At 42.8% G+C, this 16,573-nt stretch overlaps 1 protein-coding gene across 1 annotated transcript in view; it reads left to right on the top strand.

Annotated features, from left to right (window-relative positions):
- The window catches only part of capn12 (calpain 12), a 26,858-nt gene extending 10,309 nt beyond the window's left edge, over nt 1-16,549 (top strand). The window contains exons 4-21 of the mRNA XM_066685041.1: nt 1,266-1,399; nt 1,701-1,872; nt 2,002-2,085; nt 2,172-2,257; nt 2,363-2,440; nt 3,856-4,031; nt 4,206-4,447; nt 5,231-5,242; nt 6,335-6,543; nt 6,784-6,820; nt 6,918-6,992; nt 8,132-8,177; nt 9,714-9,775; nt 9,924-9,992; nt 10,354-10,432; nt 11,376-11,492; nt 12,234-12,286; nt 14,449-16,549. Coding sequence (XP_066541138.1) covers nt 1,266-1,399; nt 1,701-1,872; nt 2,002-2,085; nt 2,172-2,257; nt 2,363-2,440; nt 3,856-4,031; nt 4,206-4,447; nt 5,231-5,242; nt 6,335-6,543; nt 6,784-6,820; nt 6,918-6,992; nt 8,132-8,177; nt 9,714-9,775; nt 9,924-9,992; nt 10,354-10,432; nt 11,376-11,492; nt 12,234-12,286; nt 14,449-14,475 — 1,758 coding nt within the window. The 3' untranslated portion in view covers nt 14,476-16,549. The remainder of the gene's footprint in view (nt 1-1,265; nt 1,400-1,700; nt 1,873-2,001; nt 2,086-2,171; nt 2,258-2,362; nt 2,441-3,855; nt 4,032-4,205; nt 4,448-5,230; nt 5,243-6,334; nt 6,544-6,783; nt 6,821-6,917; nt 6,993-8,131; nt 8,178-9,713; nt 9,776-9,923; nt 9,993-10,353; nt 10,433-11,375; nt 11,493-12,233; nt 12,287-14,448) is intronic.
- Nucleotides 16,550-16,573: the final 24 nt, after the last annotated feature.

The following is a 16,573-nucleotide window of genomic DNA, read 5'->3' as shown; positions in this document are numbered from 1 at the left end:
CAAAACAAGCAAATGATCTGCTTTATATCTTGAAATCACATTAATACATCCCTCGCATTTTTATAACAGGGCGGCACAGTGATGCAGCAGGTAGTGTCTCTGTCACAGCTCCAGGGACCTGGAGGTTGTGGGTTCGACTCCCGCTTCGGGTGACTGTCTGTGAGGAGTGTGGTGTGTTCTCCCTGTGTCTGGGTGGGTTTCCTCTGGGTGACTGTCTGTGAGGAGTGTGGTGTGTTCTCCCTGTGTCTGTGTGGGTTTCCTCTGGGTGACTGTCTGTGAGGAGTGTGGTGTGTTCTCCCTGTGTCTGCATGGGTTTCCTCCGGGTGACTGTCTGTGAAAAGTGTTGTGTGTTCTCTCTGTGTCTGCGTGGGTTTCCTCCGGGTGACTGTCTGTGAGGTGTGTGGTGTGTTCTCCCCGTGTCTGCATGGGTTTCCTCCGGGTGACTGTCTGTGAGGAGTGTGGTGTGTTCTCTCTGTGTTTGCGTGGGATTCCTCCAGGTGACTGTCTGTGAGGAGTGTGGTGTGTTCTCCCCGTGTCTGCGTGGGTTTCCTCTGGGTGACTGTCTGTGAGGAGTGTGGTGTGTTCTCCCCGTGTCTGCGTGGGTTTCCTCCGGGTGACTGTCTGTGAGGAGTGTGGTGTGTTCTCTCTGTGTCAGCGTGGGTTTCCTCCGGGTGACTGTCTGTGAGGAGTGTGGAGTGTTCTCCCTGTGTCTGCATGGGTTTCCTCTGGGTGACTGTCTGTGAGGAGTGTGGTGTGTTCTCCTCGTGTCTGCGTGGGTTTCCTCCGGGTGACTGTGAGGAGTGTGGTGTGTTCTCCCTGTGTCTGCGTGGGTTTCCTCCGGGTGACTGTCTGTGAGGAGTGTGGTGTGTTCTCTCTGTGTCTGTGTGGGTTTCCTCCGGGTGCTCCAGTTTCCTCCCAGAGTCCAAAAACACACGTTGGTAGGTGGATTGGTGACTCAAAAGACGTCAGGGAAATATTCAGTACCCTCCACCAAGTCGCAGCAAAACAGACTGTAAACATGTAAAAATAAAAGTCTAAATCTTATAATGGGGGAGAAATGTAGGGCTGACATTAGTTTTTGGGTGACTTTAATTTTTAATAGCCTCAGCTCCACTGTAAGTAATCGTAAAATAAACAAACAAACAAAACATTTTAAGAATGAGACTGTTTCCTGACTTATGTTTCCTCTTGTAGTGAACTGACACAGTCCCCCACCCCCATATTCTTTCTCTCTCTCTCTCTCTCTCTGTCTGTCCATCCCTCAGTTCTGGCAGTATGGTGAGTGGGTGGAGGTGGTGGTGGATGACCGGCTGCCCGTGCGAGGAGGCCGTCTGCTCTTCAGTTACTCCCGGACCAACAATGAGTTCTGGAGCGCCCTTGTGGAGAAGGCTTACGCCAAGTCAGTCTCAGCATATGTGTGCATGACTGTGTGTGAGTGTGTGGGATAAGGAGCAGCAGTGCCATAGCTTCACGCTGCTTCATCAGGATGCTTTTCCAGTCTGACTGCATGTAAACAGATTACTGTAGAAATCCTACACAATTTCTGTACGTCAGTGAAATCTCGAACGACAAGTGGCTATTTTAGAAACTTTTAAGAGTCAGTGCTAAAAGTTATGGATGATGCTTCTAGTTCATACTTATCTAGACTAAGAGATTAGCCTGCACATTATTTACCTTATGGTTTGTGTGTGAATATCCAGGCTGATTGGCTCTTACAGCAGTCTGAAAGGGGGTAACATTTCAGAAGGAATGGAAGATTTCACTGGGGGCATCGCCTACTCTCGTCCCATTTCCTCCCGCACTCCCCCTGTGCTTTGGAGAATGCTCACTGCTGCACTGGGAAGAGGAAGCCTGCTCAGCTGCTTCATTCAGGTTCACAGTAACATACTTCTTGTACATGTACCGTGTGCTGTGACTAATCTATTATTTGTATGTGCTCTGAGTGCTTTGTCTTTGAAGTCATTAAAGTGTAGATGAATGTGTGCATCTCTCTGAGTGCAGGCCAAAAATGTGAAAGAGATTGGCACAGTGACAGCAGAGGGGCTGGTCAGAGGTCACGCCTATGCCATCACTGCCACGGATACGGTAAAACACCTGGTTACATAAATAAATGAAATAAAAAGGATACCCCTTTTAGGTGGTATTTATATGACAAAAATGTGTGTGCGAAGGTTCACAGGAACGCTGAGGAGGTGTTGTTGCTGAGGCTGCGGAATCCCTGGGGATTTGTGGAGTTCTGTGGACCCTGGAGTGATAAGTGAGAAATGTTTCATTTCTCATTTTTTGCATGTGTGTGTGTGTGTGTGTGTGTGTGTGTAGGCATACTGACAGTGTATATAAAAATGTATTTATGTCTGGACAGGTGTAAAGACTGGGATGGCATAGACAGTGCTGAGAAGAAAAGAATCCGCTTGAACATTGAGGAGGATGGAGAATTTTGGTATGTGCTCTTCACATAAACCTTCCTTCATACAATAAAAGATCAACCAATGTGACACACTGACTTACCTGCATTGTAACCATTTCCTTTAAGTTATTAATATTTCCATAATTGGGGCGGCATGGTGGCGCAGCAGGTGTATGTCACAGTCACACAGCTCCAGGGACCTGGAGGTTGTGGGTTTGAGTCCCGCTCTGGGTGACTGTCTGTGAGGAGTGTGGTGTGTTCTCCATGTGTCTGCGTGGGTTTCCTCCGGGTGACTGTCTGTGAGGAGTGTGGTGTGTTCTCCATGTGTCTGCGTGGGTTTCCTCCGGGTGACTGTCTGTGAGGAGTGTGGTGTGTTCTCTCTGTGTCTGCGTGGGTTTCCTCCGGGTGACTGTCTGTGAGGAGTGTGGTGTGTTCTCCCTGTGTCTGCGTGGGTTTCCTCCGGGTGACTGTCTGTGAGGAGTGTGGTGTGTTCTCCCTGTGTCTGCGTGGGTTTCCTCCGGGTGACTGTCTGTGAGGAGTGTGGTGTGTTCTCTCTGTGTCTGCGTGGGTTTCCTCCGGGTGACTGTCTGTGAGGAGTGTGGTGTGTTCTCCCTGTGTCTGTGTGGGTTTCCTCCGGGTGACTGTCTGCAAATTTGTCTTAATTGATGTGAGTTTGTGTCTTTGCCTGAAATATCATAAAGGGAAGTGGTGGGGACACATTTTGTGGCGTTAGTGTGTTTATTAAACTCTGTAGAGCTGCACACAGCCACATTAAACGTCACATGCTTTAACCTGTCACACTGGAAAAATGTGTAATTGTAATTCTTAAAATCAACAAAATGTTTTTGGTCTTTGGTGGAAGATCATCTAGTGTTTATTTTTAAATAAAATGAAGAAGAAAAACACTGATGTCACTGCCTTTTTTCCTTTTTCATTTCTGCATTTATTACCGGTCCTCCATATTTTCCGTACAACACATCCACTGAATAAATACCACATGGAAACAAAGACATTGATATGAAGCACCAAAGCTTCTTCAGACCTTACAATGACAAGGGGATGTATTTTGGGCTTTTCCTGTTTTTGAAAAACCAGAAACACCTCGGTGACAATGGCTGTATGGCTAATGGCAGTCCAGCAAAACTAGGCTTGCCTAGTTTCTCTTGGCTCTTGTTCAAAGTAAGAGTTTGCTTTAAGTTATCGGTCATATTGCTGCCTGACATCAACATAAGCCCTTTAACCGAATGAACATCATAAATAATCAATACACTTTCCAGGGTGAAACCATAAAAGCAGCTTCTATAACAACTGATGCTTGTTGGAATAAGCCTTGATTGATGTTTATGTATGTTCACGGCTCATAGCTGTTTGTGTGTGTGTGTGTGTGTGTGTGTGTGTGTGTGTGTGTGTGTGTGTGTGTGTGTGTGTGTGTGTGTGTGTGTGTGTAGGATTGGGGTGGAGGATTTCTGTAGGCTGTTTGATACAGTGGAGTTGTGCAGTGTGAATCCTGAATCTGACACTGGAGAAGACAGTGATGCCAGCGGTGCATCCGACTGGACCTTGACCTCCCACAAAGGATCATGGATCCCCATGTGCTCTGCAGGTGGCAGCAGAAAATACCCAAGTGAGTGTGTGAATAAACGAGTGGTAATGGTCATATTACATCATTGATATTACTGTATGAATAAAGCCTTTAACTATTGCTCTACATGAGCACGCAGATCATTCACAACGTATTGTGATGTGGCTTTAGAGACATTACCATTTGAATTGTTAATTGCGTGCTGTTGCCGTACAGAGACGTTTTGGAAGAACCCTCAGTTCCACCTCGTGCTGTCCCAGCAGGATGTGGAGGATGTGGAGGTTTATGATGATGATGTAGATGTCGCTGATGACGATGCAGATGTTGTTGTAAAGAGTGTGACAGATAAACTGAAAGAGAAGATGAAGAAGTGCACTGTGCTGGTGGAGCTTCTGCAGAAGGATCGCAGACAGAAAGACAGAACCAACTTCCTCTACATCGCCTTCCACATCTTCAAGGTGAGAGCCACACAGTCTCTATCTCTTCTTCAGAAAAGACTTGGTCGTTTACAGTACCGTGTTATAGACAGGAAGGAATACCCTACAACGAAAAGGTTCGTAATGATTATTATCTAGGACATTAGTTTCTAGAAACACATCTTTAATTGGGGCGGCACGGTGGCGCAGCAGGTAGTGTCACAGTCACACAGACCTGGAGGTTGTGGGTTCGATTCCTTCTCCGGGTGACTGTCTGTGATCATTCACAACGTATTGTGTGGTGTGTTCTCCCTGTGTCTGTGTGGGTTTCCTCCGGGTGACTGTCTGTGAGGAGTGTGGTGTGTTCTCCCTGTGTCTGCGTGGGTTTCCTCTGGGTGCTCCAGTCGCCAGATTGGCGACTCAAAAAAAAAAGTGTCCGTAGGTGTGAGTGTGTGAGTGAATGTGTGTGTCTGTGTTGCCCTGTGAAGGACTGGCGCCCCCTCCAGGGTGTATTCCCACCTTGCGCCCAATGATTCCAGGTAGGCTCTGGACCCACCGTGACCCTGAACTGGATAAGCGGTTACAGATAATGAATGAGTGAATGATCTCTTTAATTGATGAAGGCTCTCTGAATAATGTGGACTTATTCGTAGAAAACTCATCAACAATCCTCAGTCTATTAAAAAGCTAAAGTGTTTAGGAGCCCAATTTGGAATCACAATTTTAAAAAGTGCAGTGGAAAATATTTAGAATATTCATATTATTAAAACTCACACACATACTAAATTTATTGTCTTTCTTTCTTTTCCTGTTTGATGTTTTAAGGTCCCTCCAGAGGTGAGTACATTTATTAATGTGTTTTTTTATATATATATATTATGTAAAATCAATTCAAATAACACTGAATATATATTTTTATGATAAATGAAAAGCATATTTCAAAACTATTAAATTGTCTCAGGCATCAGGAGACGTATTTGTAGCCGATCTGTATAATAACATTGTGGAATGTAGCTTTTAGACACCACCACTGGTAACAACACCACTGTTGATAATTCATATTCTTTTGAGAAGAGAGCATTTCTCATCAAACCAGGGGTGACTTTATTTACATCTAAACTATTTAATTGTGTAAAAATTTTGAAAAATCACTGGAATTCACCTTTAACAAAACCATGTATTATCTGGATTGCACTTAGAATATAAAGGAATCTTAGGGTCATACTAAGCATTCTGTATTAGTTAGTTTTACTGTATCTGTATTAACTAGCAGGCGACACAGTGATGCAGCAGGTAGGTGTCACGGTCACACAGCTCCAGGGACCTGGAGGTTGTGGGTTTGAGTCCCGCTCCGGGTGACTGTCTGTGAGGAGTGTGGTGTGTTCTCCCTGTGTCTGCGTGGGTTTCCTCCGGGTGACTGTCTGTGAGGAGTGTGGTGTGTTCTCCCTGTGTCTGTGTGGGTTTCCTTCGGGTGACTGTCTGTGAGGAGTGTGGTGTGTTCTCTCTGTGTCTGCGTGGGTTTCCTCCGGGTGCTCTGGTTTCCTCCCACAGTCCAAAAACATACGTTGGTAGGTGGATTGGCAACTCAAAAGTGTCCATAGGTGTGAGTGTGTGTGTGTGTCTGTGTTGCCCTGTGAAGGACTGGCGCCCCCTCCAGGGTGTATTCCTGCCTTGCGCCCAATGATTCCAGGTAGGCTCTGGACCCACCGTGACCCTGAACTGGATAAGGGTTAGAGATAATGAATGAATGAATGTATTTACTAGCCATTATTCTCACATTATATATAGGGCTTCTTACAGCAAAGGCACATTTAATTCCCAGATAAATAGTTTCAAACAATGCTTTCAGGAAGCCTAGGTTTCTCATGGCACAAACGCAGACAGAACGGTTGGTTTTATGTTCCCTGTGTTCCATCTCTGCCTCCACAGTTGCAGGACAGCACTGGGTCCTTTAATCAACAGTTTTTCAGTGTTAACCCCCTGGTGAGCCGCTCGGGACCGTACAAGAACACAAGGGCTGTGTGGAGGAAGGTTCACCTGGACCCTGGACACTATGTCATCCTGGCAACCACACAGAGATCCAACATGCAGGGGGACTTCTTCCTCCGCATCTATGCCAAGAAAGGAAACACTTTGGGGTACGCAGCAACACAGAGGCAACCTCTTATTATTATTATTATTATTAATATTTATATATTTTTATATACATTTTCACACCTGAGTTGTTCCATGTTTTAATGATTTGATTCATTATTAACTTTTAAAATGCAAATTAAGTAATGATCCCAAAGAACTGTACTGAAGCTTTCCAACTTAAACAGTTTTTTTAGAATTTAACAGAAATGTGTAAACGCATTCTTAATTATCTGTGTTTACAGAGTCCGTGATAGCACCTGCCCAACTGCTATTAATATGGTGGGTGAGTTGTACATAAGAAATCAGTGCAGTTACTACTTCATTTCCTCAAAAGCTAAAATTGCCTTTGTTTTAATTTTTCCTTTTTCTCTTGAAGACTGTGATGTCAGCGCCACCACTTCCTGAAGATCAGACGACGGTGGAGAAGTTGTTTGATGAAGAGGCTGCATCAGTAAGCATTCAGAAATTCACTGGTCCACTGAGGCATCCTATAATGTTTGGAATAAAATATTTGTAAATGTTGTTTTCTGAACATTTTTGTATAGTTCAGTTCAGTGAGATGTGCATTAGCTACCAACACTTTTCTTTACATCATGTGTAAAACTACACAGTGTTGTTTGTAATATCCCTGACAACAAGGAGATGGCAGACCACTGTTGTCCCACTTAGGGCAAAGTTGGAGGTCCACTAGTGTTTTACATAGAGTTTTCTGGGCGGAACCGCTGGTGATTAAACAGAATTTTAGACAAAATACCACATTTTAGCACTTTTCCACTCACAGTGCAAGTTACATTTTTTTCCTTCATTAGGTTCTTTTTGTTATTCTTTATAAATAAGATTAGTAAATAATTTAAATCCAGCACAGTGTCAACATTTTCAGCATTTAATCATTTTATATCAGGTTTATACTCATTATTATATCTCTCATAGTTGTTGGTAATATTTGTATTAGTGTGTTTTCCAGAATAAAAGTCTCTGTGAATGTACGAGTGGTGGTGGTGGGGGGGGGGGGGGGGGGTTTGGACGACTACTGACGTGCAGACCAATAACGGTAGCTCTCCAGTCAGACCGTCCAATCAGAAGATTTTAAGCTACTTCACCACGCCCCCTTCTCACTCAAGCGAACCAATCGGAGTAGGGGAGGGCGGGACTAGTTTGTGAAAGAAACTTCTCGAAGTTTTATGTAAGCTCTAGAAAAACAAAATGCCGGATGTTTGTGAAATTCCGCCCGGACATTTTTTTAAGTCTAAAAAAGAGGACATGTCCGGGTAAAAGAGGACGTCTGGACACCCTAACTGATATGACCGATTTGTATTTTTTATTTTTTGCCTCACATTGACTTGTATGGACACTTCACCGAGAGGAATGATACATTTTAAGTTAAAATAAGGTCTTATGTGTTGTGCCTTTTCACTGAAGCTGGTTTTGGATGCATTAAACTCTTAAGACATCTAGATTCTGTCTTTGAAAATGAGTCTTACTTGTAAGGATTCTCTTAACTGATGTCCCATTAAGGTGTATTAATCACAAATTAAGACATGTACTTACATAACATCCGTCTCTGAAACTGTATTTACAATGTTTTCTCAGGATGACAAACTGGGCGCTTTGGAGTTCATGAAGCTGGTGAACACAGGTAAGGAAAATGTACTTATTTAAATCACTATGCAGACTTTAGTATTTTACATTTGCTTTTGAATAAAATAAAAAAATCAAAATAAAAGAAAAGATCCCACTACAGAGGACACACATGGACATTTTCATGCACAGGTACTGTATACTGGTTCAAACAAACATAAACAATACAGTGAGGCATGTGCAAATAGTATGGAACATATGGAAGATTTGAACTTTCTCACAGGAAATAAATAGAAACTGTGCATTTACTTGAGTACTACACTGCAAAAAATGAAATCCAAACATCCATCCATCCATTGTTTGTAACCCTTATCCAGTTCAGGGTCGCGGTGGGTTCAGAGCCTACCTGGAATCATTGGGCGCAAGGCAGGAATACACCCTGGAGGGGGCGCCAGTCCTTCACAGGGCTACACACACATTCACTCACACCTACGGGCACTTTTGAGTCTCCAATCCACCTACCAACGTGTGTTTTTGGACCGTGGGAGGAAACCCACACAGACACAGAGAGAACACACCACACTCCTCACAGTCACCCGGAGGAAACCTACGCAGACACAGAGAGAACACACCACACTCCTCCCAGACAGTCACCCGGAGCAGGACTTGAACCCACAACCTCCAGCTCCCTGGAGCTGTGTCACTGTGACACTACCTGCTGCGCCACCGTGCCGCCCGAATTCTAAACAAGTAAAATTGACTTAAATTTAGTCTATTACATCAATTGTCTAACTACAATTTGGAAATTGTAGTAAGAATATAATAAGATTATTCAACTTGTTCAACTTATTTTTTACCTGTTTTAAATACTTTTATCTACAGAAAGTGTCTTAATCCATTGGCAGATATTTTTGCTTCTTTTAAGCATCATTTTATGTTATTTCTTGAATAAAAAAAAAAAAGAAAAACAATAAGAATAAATATCTGCCAATGGAATAAGACACTTTCTGTAGATAAAAGTATTTAAAACAGGTAAAAAATAAGTTGAACAAGTTGAATAATCTTATTATATTCTTACTACAATTTCCAAATGAGTAACACTAGATATTTAGACTAAATTTAAGTACACTTTACTTGTTTAGATTTAATTTTTTGCAGTGTACTACTGTGAACTAGTTTTGCTACTAAGAAAAACAACAAATAATGTCACCTGAGGTAAAATCCCCAAACTTGTACTTTCCCCTGAAAGAAGCACGTTAGTCCTGATGTAAAAAGAGGTACCGGAAATGGCCACTAGGTGGAGGGATTGTGTTGAAATGTGTTGTTGCCATTTTCTTCTCCAGGTTCATGAACTCAAACACCCGGCTTCACTCTTTATTAGGACCATCTGCTGTGGGACTCTCACTGTAGTGTAGTGTAGTGCAGTGCTGTGTTTGATTTGTAACTCTCTCTACAGTCGTGTGTTGCATTGGTATTTACACTATGCTAAATGTGTATTATTGTGTTGTTTGTTGTGTAATTCTCTGCAGTATTGTCCTGTGTCCAGTTGTATTTTGTTCTGTTAAACCTCAGACTGTTCTCTGTGTTGTTCCAGTGCTGGAGAAAGACTATCATCTTCCTCTGGAGACCTGCAGACAGCTGATCTTTGGGGAAGATGTATCCTGTGTAAAGTGTTCTTTGTATTCTCTCACTTTATGTTCTTCCTCCAGTTGAGCATCTTAAGTCTTTCTTTCTTTCTTTCTTGATAATTTCCGGCTGTACTCAGTCTGTCAGTTAGTATTCCTGAGTGTGTGTGTGTGTGTAGACTGAAGGTAGAGGAAGGCTGAGTCGGGATCAAGCCCAGAAGATCCTGTCTTCACTTCGTAACCTGCAGGTAAACAAACACAAATCATGTCTATAACACAAGGTGTCTCTTTTACACAAACCATTTGTATTACGGCAGTGCATTTGTTGTGCGAATTTGACATAATTTGGAAAGAAAACGACTGCTGTGGTCTCTTTGTCTGTGTCCTCTCTGTGAACTCCAGTCATTTCAGGCCTAATAAAGTATGGTAAATTGAAGCCAAACAAATAGCCTCCTCCGCTTTAGACCTCTAAAGCTGCACTCATGAAGCGACTTACTATATTCCAATAGTTCTCCATAGTAAGAACAGCTTGGAACACACTGCTCTTTGTTGGCAATGGAAACATTACTGTGTGTGTGTGTATATATAATGGTTTTTTTTCTATTCCAGTCAATCTTTCTCAAGTATGATGAGGATTCATCAGGAAGCATGGATCCATTTGAACTCAGTGAAGCTCTTAAAGCAGCAGGTAGAGCCACAACATGCATGCACACACACACACAGCAATAATTGCCTTATAAAATGTTAGTTCATGTGCCTGTTTGATATGTTGAATATCCATCCATCCATTATCTGTAACCCTTATCCAGTTCAGGGTCACGGTGGGTCCAGAGCCTATTTGGAATCATTGGGCGCAAGGCAGGAATACACCCTGGAGGGGGCGCCAGTCCTTCACACGGCAACACACACACTCACACCTATGGACACTTTTAAGTCGCCAATCCACTTACCCACGTGTGTTTTTTTTGGACTGTGGGAGGAAAACGGAGCACCCGGAGGAAACCCACGCAGACACAGGGAGAACACACCACACTCCTCACAGACTGTCACCCGGAGGAAACCCACGCAGACACAGGGAGAACACACCACACTCCTCACAGACAGTCACCCGGGGGAAACCCACACAGACACAGGGAGAACACACCACACAGACAGTCACCCGGGGGAAACCCACGCAGACACAGGGAGAACACACCACACTCCTCACAGACAGTCACCCGGAGGAAACCCACGCAGACACAGGGAGAACACACCACACTCCTCACAGACAGTCACCCGGAGGAAACCCACGCAGACACAGGGAGAACACACCACACTCCTCACAGACAGTCACCCGGAGGAAACCCACGCAGACACAGGGAGAACACACCACACTTCTCACAGACAGTCACCCGGAGGACACCCACGCAGACACAGGGAGAACACACCACACTCCTCACAGACAGTCACCCGGAGCAGGACTTGAACCCGCAACCTCCAGGACCCTGGAGCTGTGACAGAGACACTACCTGCTGCGCCACCGTGCCGCCCTATGTTGAATATGTATTATATATACGTATTTCACTTTATCCGATTCCTCCCTGCATTCTGAAACCCCCCCCCCTCTCTCTCTCCCTGGCTCTCTCTCTCAGGTGTGCAGTGTGATAATGGCATTCTGCAGATGCTGTGGGAGAGGTTTGGCTCCGGAGAGCAGCACCTGTTCTTCCCTAGCTTTGTCTCTTGTGTCACCAGGCTGAAGGTCCTTGTGGGTAAGCCTCTTCATTACCGCTCTGTCCCCAGCTGCATTACACAATCCAAACAGCGGCACACGGGTTCCTGCAAGACTGTCTGATGTAACACCAAGTTTTTACTGAGAACGTGGCTCCAAACAGAAGGGTTTTTTTAACCCTTGAGTTCATACTTCAGGTTGCTTGTTAGTGAGACCATCATAATGTACTAAAAATAAAGGAAACTAGAGGAATTGACCTGGGGATTAGTTTATTATTTAAATGATGATTAGACAATCGTAGGTCACTATAGCTATGTCTAACATAACAGTGGATACAGTCCCTGTTGAATCTCTACTGGAAATCAGCACTTCTCTGAAAATATGTGCGTTAGATACTGCTGTATCATGATATGAGTGCATGGAAGTCATACAAGATTTATTACTTGTCAGAATTTCTCATAGTGTCATTAAACAATTTACAAAGCACTGACCAGAAATCAAACTCTAACTCAATTAGTTTTAGAGGCGAGCTTCATTTACGACACCTGAGATTAGACAGACAACAGTGACATATGTAAAAACCTGGTCATGTATCACCTGACGTACTTTGGTGTTATCTCCACGTGCCTCAGTGTGTTGTCAGTACGTGTGTAGAGTGTTTTTACGACATGGCGTAGATATGCGTAGCGTTTATGTCACTAGCACAGAAATACAGCGTGAGTGTAAACATGTTAATTGGAGCAATTGAAGGAAGTTGACTGTCACATGTTCTTCTTCTCAGCTTTGTTTGAATCCGAGAGCAGCCCTGAGGTGAAGAGCAGAGGAATAAATGAAGTAAGACCTGATACACCACTGTGCTAAAGCTATTATCCTCTTTTCCTGTACCAAAGCTTCCCTGCTTCTCTCTACTATTCTTAAAGGCTAAGCAGCAGCTCTATGAAAGTGTCAAACAAATAAATACAGTGGTTGAGTTCCTAACTTGTGTTTATTGATAGTCAGTAAACATGTTATTTCTTACTAATTGAAGGAATAAGGTTTAAAAGACCGTTGCCCCCCCCCCCCCCCCCCCAACCGTGACTGGGAGACTCTAATAGGCGTCTTGCCTGTGACGTAGATGGTGGACAACAACTCTAGAAGCTGCACTTAATTTAATGCAAAATGAGGAAAAGGTGTGTTGTTTGTGGCTGCAATCATTCAATGTACAGTGGGACATCTGTGAACAAATGGCCCAAAGATCCCAAAATATCCAGAAAATGGACTAAATTTGTCAACTTTAAACGGGCACTTTGGAAAGGACCATCCGCTCACTCCGTTATCTGTAGCTCATTTCACTGGCGCTTTTCCAACAATATGGGCATGTAAGGACACCAACGAAAGGTGTTCAAGAGCCTCTGTAACATGGAGGTAAACAGGGTAAGGACACTCACTTCGCCTGTTTTAGTTGGTGTTAGTTAACGTTAGCTTGACTCGCTAAACTCGGTGCTCAGATTATACTCGGCTACGTAGCTGCGTTACGGAGGTTTATAGTGTCGGATGAATTCGAGTTCGACTTCGATCACATTTACAAGAATAACAGTACCTCTACATTTGAGTTTAGCTTATTGCTAGGCTATTGTCATGAATAATGTTGGTTATTTAGCTAGATACTGTCATAACAGTCAGTCATAATGGTGTTTTACCGCGGCGTTGTTCAGCTGTTGTCCACCAGTGACGTCACGGTCGTGTTCAAGGATTTCCGTAGAGAGCTCGGGTTTTTCCGTCAATTTAATAAAATTGTCAGTTTTAAAGCAAATTAAGCTGCTATTTTCATTTTAATTCATACTTATATCTGTCAGTAACTAAAATAATGTGAAATATTCACGGAGGACCATTAAGTGGTGCTTAGCCTTTAATGTTTCTTCATTGTAACAAACCCACTTTGTCTGCCCTTCACTAAAGCACCTTGTGAGCGGGAGTCGTTTTAGGAGTGGAGATTCTGTAACGTAGGGATTTTGAAATTTGATCGATCAAAACATTTTCTAATGCATGATTTTTTTTTTTTTACACAGCCATGTGAATATATATAACATAACTATGGTGTGTAATATTACATCCAATATGAAATATATACATCTTTATATAGAAAGACCCTAATATAACAGTATATTTTTGGTTAAATTAGGAAAAAGATAAGATTATAACAGGAGTTATGAGGTTTGAGAATCCTTGAGGTTATCTAGTGTAAATATTGCTATATTATCAACGGAAATAAAAATGTTAGGAAAAATATTGGCAGTACAGATATGAATGTTTATCTGTATGTATTTAATATAATTGTAATATTAACATGTAGAATTATTTCTCTAATTATAACTATAGGTGATTATATAATTTATTAAATTAAAATAATTAAGCTATGATGAGTCTTTATTAATCATGAAGTAAATAGTACACAAGGAATATACAGAGATATTGTATACAGTTATAAAATATATGCCAAATATGAATAAATATACATTGCATGCACATCAATCTTTCATGAGGGAAGGCAATAGGCATTATACCTTTTAAAAAATAAAACAATCATGAGGTAGTTTAACTCTCAGTAATTATCACTGAGAACAGTAATCACAGGATTTCAGACTAAAAAGAGCACAATGCAGATGTAAGTGTCATAACAGTAAGGAGTTGGGTGACGAGGTGTAAACAGTGCACTATAAACATGGAGCTGTATGGTGTAACTCAGCAGAGTTCAGACAGCAGGAGATCGTTATTGCCAAAAATATGGCAAAACAACAATAATAGCACTTGGCTTCTGAGGGTTGATGCAACTGGCAGCTCCTAAAGCACAAACTGTTCTATCCTGGCTCTCCGTCAGTTCTGTCAGTCATCTCTGTAGTGAACACAGAGCTAATCTGGAGTTGAAGAGAAGTAGCTGGACATTGTTGGTTATTAATAACTGCAGGTGGAGTGGTGTGAGTTGTGTAAACGCCTCGTGTCTCTGCTCTTTTCTACAGTGGCTGCGCAGGCTGCTGACCGTGTGAGCGATAGCTCAGCAGGACAGACCTCCTCGGCCAAGACCACATTAACGTCATCCACCTGGGCCTGTGTATAAATATATGTACCTCTCTCTCTTCCTTCCCTCTCTCTCTCTGTTTATGCCAGGTCTGTCTGGCTCATAGTTCCAATCACCACAACCCACTCATCCCTACATCACAAGGGTCATGTGGGTCATCTCTGATTTTGTCCAGACAAACATACATACACATACGTCCTCTCTGCTTTTAAGTTGCTTTAAAATACGTAAGGTGGAAACATATGCTCTGGTTTCCTCCCACGGTTTAAAAACACACGTTGGTAGGTGGATTGGTAACTCAAAATTGTCCGTAGGTGTGAGTGAATGGGTGAGTGTGTGTCGCCCTGTGAAGGACTGGCGCCCCCTCCAGGGTGTGTTCTCCCTGTGTCTGCGTGGGTTTCCTCCGGGTGACTGTCTGTGAGGAGTGTGGTGTGTTGTCTCTATGTCTGCGTGGGTTTCCTTCGGGTGACTGTTTGTGAGGAGTGTGGTGTGTTCTCCCTGTGTCTGCATGGGTTTCCTCCGGGTGACTGTCTGTGAGGAGTGTGGTGTGTTCTCACTGTGTCTGCATGGGTTTCCTCCGGGTGACTGTCTGTGAGGAGTGTGGTGTGTTCTCACTGTGTCAGCGTTGGTTTCCTTCGGGTGACTGTCTGTGAGGAGTGTGGTGTTTTCTCCCTTTGTCTGCGTGGGTTTCCTCCGGGTGACTGTCTGTGAGGAGTGTGGTGTGTTCTCCCTGTGTCTGCGTGGGTATCCTCCGGGTGCTCTGGTTTCCTCCCGCGGTCCAAAAAAACACGTGGGTAGGTGGATTGGCGACTCAAGTGTCCGTAGGTGTGAGTGAATGTGTGTGTGTGTGTCGCCCTGTGAAGGACTGGCGCCCCCTCCAGGGTGTACTCCCGGCTTGCGCCCAATGATTCCAGGTAGGCTCTGGACCCACCGCGACCCTGAACTGGATAAGGGTTACAGATAATGAATGGATTAATGAAGCGCTTTTAATTAATTAATACTGTTTATTGCCTGTGTTGTCTACACTATGACTCCAAATGTATCCAGCACTTCTACTATTTTAAAATCCTGGAACAATAAAATTGCATCTGCACAGAAAAGCATTGCACGTGAAGTTTATATTACAAGTGGTATAAAATCACCCAGTACTTGGATGTTGAGCTATTAAACTGAGTTGTTAGAACTTGGGGCTGGATGATAATTCAATATCAATGTATATCACGATGTAAAATAACAGAGAGATGATTTTTAAACACATTTTCGATATTTCAGTGTACATTATTTACAGCATCTGTTACTGACTGATGGCCAATACTGGGCGCTGTTGTCAGTTCAGCACTCAATTTTAAAGTTAATTTAAATATATTAATATTGACAAAGCCAAGAGTTTTATGTTTGAAGATGATGTCATGTGTCTTGTTTATTCTGGGCAGGTTTTCTGTGGCTTTTATATTGTACTGATATTATACTGATATACAGAAATATATCATTTCGAGTGAAATTTAGAAATATATCGTTATATAAATGTTGGCTGTATCGTCCAGAACTAGTAGAACTACATCCAATGAGGTTATGATTATTTAGGATCAAGAATATATCAGTAATTGACTTTCCCAATGCTCTTGATGGCATCTAATTCTCAGTGTGGTGTTCCAACATCTAGTGTAAAACTAGTATAGACACTGCTACTGCAGCAAAATTAAAAAGTGAAGTGATCCTTTCATAGGGAAGTGTTTTAACTCAATTATTTACAGTGGTGATAAAGGCAAACTAAGGATCGCAATGTCTAGAACAAAGACATGAACGTACATGTGTCTTTAGTGTCATTTTAGTGGGTCATGTTGGAAAATACACCCTGCATGTACCACTCCTCCATGTATTTAAATAACTAAGATCAAAACATTATCAACAGTCACTGACTTCAGTTTAAATATATATGCAACAGTCCATATTTCTAAAACTCTGCATTTCACATCAAACCACTCTAAATATCTTTATGTATAAGACACACTTAATTATTAATTCATTCATTCATTATCTGTAAGCGCTTATCCACTTCAGTGTCG

This window comes from Hoplias malabaricus, chromosome 11 (genome assembly GCF_029633855.1).
Source record: "Hoplias malabaricus isolate fHopMal1 chromosome 11, fHopMal1.hap1, whole genome shotgun sequence".
NCBI classification, from domain to species: domain Eukaryota; kingdom Metazoa; phylum Chordata; class Actinopteri; order Characiformes; family Erythrinidae; genus Hoplias; species Hoplias malabaricus.
This window is presented reverse-complemented; position numbering and strand designations above follow the sequence as displayed.